The following is a 6,433-nucleotide window of genomic DNA, read 5'->3' as shown; positions in this document are numbered from 1 at the left end:
TTATAATTTTTATATTAGTCTGAAGAGTGAAGATTACAAATTCAGATAAGGAATACTTCATCTGCAAAACATTTAACAATAGTTTTAAATTACAAAACACTGAACAATTAAATCTAGCTTCAATGCAGCTGTAAATACAGAACAAATGACATTCACATTGTCAGTCAGTAACTCATTCACATATCATGACTTATCACACAGCTTTTCCATGTTGGCATCTGCATTTTGCTTTTAGCAAGTAACAGATGGATTTACTCCAAAGTACAGTAGAGCTGGACTGGAATCACAGCCTCACAGACTTCAGCAACAGATGATATGAGAAAACCTCCAAAAGTTAATACGTTTATTTATTTTGCTATGCATTAATTATATGTTTGGCTGCATTCTTCTATTATTACCCATCTGCTCTCCTACCATCTGAGGACCAGTGCTAAGGGCTTCCTTTTCTAAATTATTTTTTTTATGACACTGCCGTTTCAGCAGTAAAAGCAATGTCACAAACACCAGAAGTGATTCTGCTTTATTTTGTCCCTTTAACAGATGAAAATTCCTTACATAAAGATGGCACACATTCCCATGTACACTGTGGGATTTCACAGCAGTGTGAAGAGTCACAAGAGTGAAGTCTTGTGAGTAAATATATGCTGTGTGTCTACAGCCACATTTCACACCGTCTGTGCTGGCCAGAAATTAGCATTGGAACTACATTTGTTGGAACTACAAGTCGCAACTTTGAATTGACCAATAATATTCTTCCAACATCAAAATAAATAAATAAATAAACAGAAGCTGCATCTGACATAATGCTTATTTACACAGAGGTGACATATACATTTACAAGACATTTGCATAATGTACATTGTACTCAAATTGATCTTGTTTCTTGTTTTGATTAACTTTGCACTGTTATTAAACTGTTATTGAACTGACTCTTTATAGAAAGACTTTACAGTAGAACCGTTTGTTTCATAACTGATGACATTCACACTGATAATGAACTAAATTGAATCAACACTGACCTAAATTGAGCTGAATAGAGCCACTGTTGTCAGTTGAGCTGCACAGCTGAAATTGAATTAATTTCATAGTTGAGGAATTTTGCAGCGCAGTTATTTTCTGTAACTGATGAAAATAACCATCATTTTTACCCTTCCGGACAAATAATGGGCTGTGAAACAACATTCACAGCTTTAGCTTTTAAATGCTGGCAAATGAGCAAGGTAAAAGCAAGGTGACACATGGCTGCACATTAAACGTAGGGTGGCTCTTGGCTTAAAATCGTTAAAGGCACAGCTAGCCATGCATGCATTATCCCTTACATTCAACTGGAGTGCTGGCATTTTACAAACGTTAAATGACTTTAGAAAATGCTAAAAGTTTGTTTGTTTGTCTGTAGGACTTTGTGCTCTCTATCCAGACACTCTGTGGAGGAAGAGTTTCCCCGCCGCAGGCTGCAACCTGAGATGTGTGCTCGGACTGCACAAAGTTTGTGGCTGATGTCATTTCCTCCAGTTGCATGAGCTTGGACATCATCAACAACACACCCAAATACAATAAAAGGACAACCTCGAAGCATCCACATCCCACATCACAACAACACGCTTTCTGTAGGATGAGTAAAAGAATGTATCAGCTCCTCCTTACACTCTACACAAAGCTTCCAGCTGGCAGGCTGCAGTTTTCCTCTGAAATATTTGCCAGTTTTAGAGGATAGAGATGTGGATCACATGTGAATATCCCCCTTGCTGCACTATGTACATCTAACCACCACATGTATAGATTAAGGGATGCAATGCTTGAAGGCTAACAACGAAAAGACAATCCTTTTGCATCTTTTCTTGATTTTAGCTTGAGTATAATGCTATATACCTGAGCCAGGACTGTCGTGCTCATATGAGACATCCTTTACAGTACATCTGTAAATGCATATTTCTCATATCTAATAGCAAATGTATTTTTATGCTTTGGGATTTAGCTCTATTTAGCACCAGAGGGTGATGTAATCACCTTGGGACTGAGTCAGGCTGGTTTGTGATAGTGAAGGCCAGAATGAAGCTGATATCTTATTCTGGGCAGACTAATGAAGTGGCCTTCTGATTCACACGTTTAACTCACTCTTATTTGGTAAGGTCTAAATCTGCAATAAAACCGATGCCACAAATCGAGTGCTCTCTCCAGCATGTGATGTTTTCACACAAGGGCCACATGTGGGTGCAATACTGTTATTGTGTGATTATTATAAATAATAATGAAGATGTCTAATGCTAACCTGCACACAAACACAGTGAAATGATGAAAAAATCTGTACGATGTGGGCCAGAATAAGAGTAACACTTTAGAGCAAATGAGAAAAGTCAGCATTGTTTACTGAGTCACTATTATTTACAGCTGATGACACATATGTGCTGTATTGATTTACCAAACATTTGACTTAAATACAGTAAAGTTTAATCACAGCTTAAATGGATAGTAATCACGATTAGTTTTTACTATTTTCTTTTATATATATATATATATATATATATATATATATATATACATATACAGCACAGACCAAAAGTTTGGACACACCTTCTCATTCAAAGAGTTTTCTTTATTTTCATGACTATGAAAATTGTAGAGTCACACTGAAGGCATCAAGGGCTATTTGACCAAGAAGGAGAGTGATGGGTGCTGCGCCAGATGACCTGGCCTCCACAGTCACCGGACCTGAACCCAATCGAGATGGTTTAGGGGTGAGCTGGACCGCAGACAGAAGGCAAAAGGGCCAACAAGTGCTAAGCATCTCTCGGGGAACTCCTTCAAGACTGTTGGAAGACCATTTCAGGTGACTACCTCTTGAAGCTCATCAAGAGAAAGCCAAGAGTGTGCAAAGCAGTAATCAAAGCAAAAGGTGGCTACTTTGAAGAAACTACAATATGACATATTTTCAGTTGTTTCACACTTTTTTGTTATGTATATAATTCCATATATAATTCCACACGTGTTAATTCATAGTTTTGATGCCTTCAGTGTGAATCTACAATTTTCATAGTCATGAAAATAAAGAAAACTCTTTGAATGAGAAGGTGTGTCCAAACTTTTGCTCTTTACTGTATATATACACACACACACACACACACACACACACACACACACACACACACACACACCTACACACGTTATATTATATATATATATTTTTTTCATTTTGATAATTATATATGTAATTAGATCTATCTATCTATCTATCTATCTATCTATCTATCTATCTATCTATCTATCTATCTATCTATCTATCTATCTGTTTTCGTTTTTATTGAAAACTAGTGTGTTATCATCCAGTGTGGTGTCCTTTTACAAAAGAGATTATATTTGTATCTAATTAATTATAAATGAATGGTGGGGAATAATTAAATATATATATATATATATTCTCAGCAAAAGGAAAATGCACAAAATATATAAAGTGCGTTGCAGTGATTTCACCAGGGTAAAGTTAACTTTAGTGAGATCACAGCACAGGGTGTCTTGTTGGCCTTTCTTTCTGTGGGAGGGAAGAAAAATAGTTTTAATTCACCGCCCATCTCATTAATAATTAAGTACATATAAATCTTATGGTTATCTCCGCAGTCCGATCTAAGGAGGGTGTTTTAATTGTATAGTTTTTATTTATTTATATATATTTTTTTTATCGTGCAGTGATCACAGATTCAAGCCGCTGCAGAAATACACCGATGATTTAACTTTTTAACTTCTTTAACTTCTACAACAGACACACAATCTGTTCCTGTTCCTTCCTCTGGGGAACTGCGCGTGTGAGTGGGTGTGTCGAGCGAGGGTAAACTTTATGATGAGTTAAAGTTTGATCATGGCCGTGTGGACCCGCGCGGAGAAACAGGGTCATCTGGACCTACTGCTGAGCGACCGCTGGGTCCGGGTCACCGCGGAGCTCACGCGGGACACGCTCACCCTGACGGCGGAGGGCGAACCGGGCGGGCCCGCGGGACACTCCGAACACGGCTCTCAGACAAGGAACGGCGTGTCTAATGGCAACGAACAGAACCGAGATGTTTATCAGAGCCGCGGGCAACACGACTGTCCGGGTCGGGTCAACGGGTCCGACTCGGAGTCCAGCGGTTATTGTGACCCGGCGGGGCCGGAGGGGGTTCGGAGGGTTCGGATAGTCAAGCAGGAGTCCGGCGGACTGGGGATCAGTATTAAAGGGGGACGGGAGAACCGTATGCCCATCCTCATATCGAAGATCTTCCCCGGTTTAGCTGCGGATCAGAGTCGAGCCCTGCGGGTCGGCGACGCGATCATTTCCGTCAACGGCAGCGACCTCCGCGACGCCACGCACGACGCGGCGGTGCAGGCGCTGAAGAAGGCCGGGAAGGAGGTGACGCTGGAGGGTAAGCCGATCACTCGAGCCGCGGGGATTGTGCAGGCCCGCACGGAGCGCTGAACTTCTCACTTATACTAAACGGCGTTTTTATCATCGATAATGACACAACGTTCATAACTTTTAGTCTGGCACTACGAATAGACTGAATAGGTTTTCTAATGTACTTTAATTATTGTTTCGTTGAGTTAAGACTGCATTCATGTTAGTAAACAGAAGTTCATTTGGGGGTTAAGTGTGAGTTACATTAACATTTAAAAATCACAACTGATGATTGGATATAAGATTGACAGTGCATGAATTTAGGTGTTTTCTGATAATAATACGATCATTTATTTTGCACTAACAGCATATGTTCATTAACGTTTCTCCAGATGCCAGAAGTGAAAACTTTGAACGGAAAAAAAATAACAACGGTTAATAACGTAATTTTTTTTACTATTATTTTTCTGTTGCCTATAATAAAAATAATAAAGTACAATGTTTTCTTTACTCAAAACAATCACAGAGAGTCTTGATCTGGTACTTGCGCTTACAGCATCATCTCTTCTAGATTTTGACCAGACATTAAATAAGCCATTCAAGATATTAACAAATGCTTGCAGCATGAATTAAAAACAAACAAACAAAAAAAAAACACTACTCCTATAAGTGTTTTGAGAGGGAAAAACAGCCTAAAGTAGTAGGCTGTATGTCACTTTATAATTAGGCTAAATATGCACATTTAATTAGGCTAAAATACTGGTAAATACAGCAAAATGCTTACATTAAAAACACAGGCTATTTTAGATTCATTCTTTCCACAACAAATCCTCTAAAGTAGTATTTAGGCTTAATATAAATGTCAAACCAAAACAAATTAATTTAAAAGTGAAACCGAAGCCTACGTTGATCTAATCTATGGTCATTGAATGGTTTTCCTGAGGCATCATTTCTGAACTTTTTTTGACTGATTGAGTGATTACACGAAACATGATAAGTTGTATGCCAGCTGTTTCATTCAAACTTTTTTCTGATGTTCATTGATGTTTATTCTCTTTTGCAACTAGTAGTAAAGAGGGAGATGATCAGTTCATGTGCTGCTTGAGCTGAGGAGGCTACAGTGATCAGGCCACATTAAATATCACAATCCATCTTTGCAATTATTAGATGGGAGACGCTGGAGATTATACTATTATTCAGGACAAAATACTTACAGGCCCCATTATATACTGCTAGCGTCTGCTGACGGCGGCCCGTGTTGTCAGTGGTTGGACACGTGTTGTTCGGCAGCACTGCATCATGATCAGAGATCTGCAGGCTGACAGTCAGATGTGTGGAGCAGTGTCTCATGGGATAGGCTCTGCTCGAACATACATTATCCTCTGTGGCACCGGCCTAATTAAAATGAGAGCTGAAGCTGTTTGATGGCCCTGGTGGATCTAATCAGATCATTAAATGGCTCAGAAATAATCCCATGATGTGGCAAAACAACAGTACAGCAAATTCTAGACCTGCTCAGAGTCAGAGATGTGCATTATAAACCAGTCAGTTCAGTTTCTGGTGAATGATTATTATCAGATGCATGTCAGATGAGCGTAGCTTCTCAAGGTGTTGTGAGCAGCAGCAATGAGTGATTAAATCAGCCATGAACGGTGAAGCTGATAAGAACAGGATGCTTGTACAGACCACAGTTCTTCTGAGAGTGAAATGGAAAGCAATTCGTCCAGCCATAATAAATAGCAGCTTGCAGAACAGACATAACATTTATGAGAAGTTCAGTTTCCATGAAGTAAGCTGATGTAAGGTGGCATGCTTAGGTTGTGTGTGTGTGTGTGTGTGTGTGTGTATATAATATATAAATAACCATTCACACACGATTCCATTCCGAATACAAATTTAGTCTTATTAAAAATATTTTAGAACATTCTTATGCTATTTGTCTACAAAGATATAGCCTTATTAGTTAATAAATTACACTAACATTAGGATACTTTTATCATTACCCTGGAGTTGTTTCACTCTCTTACTATGCATATATTGAAGTTAATAAATAAACAAATTAGCTCGATG

The 6,433-nt window shown here is 38.8% G+C and overlaps 1 protein-coding gene across 1 annotated transcript in view; it reads left to right on the top strand.

The window, feature by feature from the left end:
* The first annotated feature begins 3,767 nt into the window (after window positions 1-3,767).
* LOC132125016 (beta-2-syntrophin-like) overlaps window positions 3,768-6,433 on the top strand; it is a 17,173-nt gene continuing 14,507 nt past the window's right edge. The window contains exon 1 of the mRNA XM_059536218.1: window positions 3,768-4,391. Coding sequence (XP_059392201.1) covers window positions 3,851-4,391 — 541 coding nt within the window. The 5' untranslated portion in view covers window positions 3,768-3,850. The remainder of the gene's footprint in view (window positions 4,392-6,433) is intronic.

The sequence above is a fragment of the Carassius carassius genome, chromosome 43, assembly GCF_963082965.1.
Source record: "Carassius carassius chromosome 43, fCarCar2.1, whole genome shotgun sequence".
In the NCBI taxonomy this organism is placed as follows: domain Eukaryota; kingdom Metazoa; phylum Chordata; class Actinopteri; order Cypriniformes; family Cyprinidae; genus Carassius; species Carassius carassius.
The sequence above is the reverse complement of the archived record's forward strand: the minus strand, read 5'-3'. Positions and strand labels throughout refer to the sequence as shown.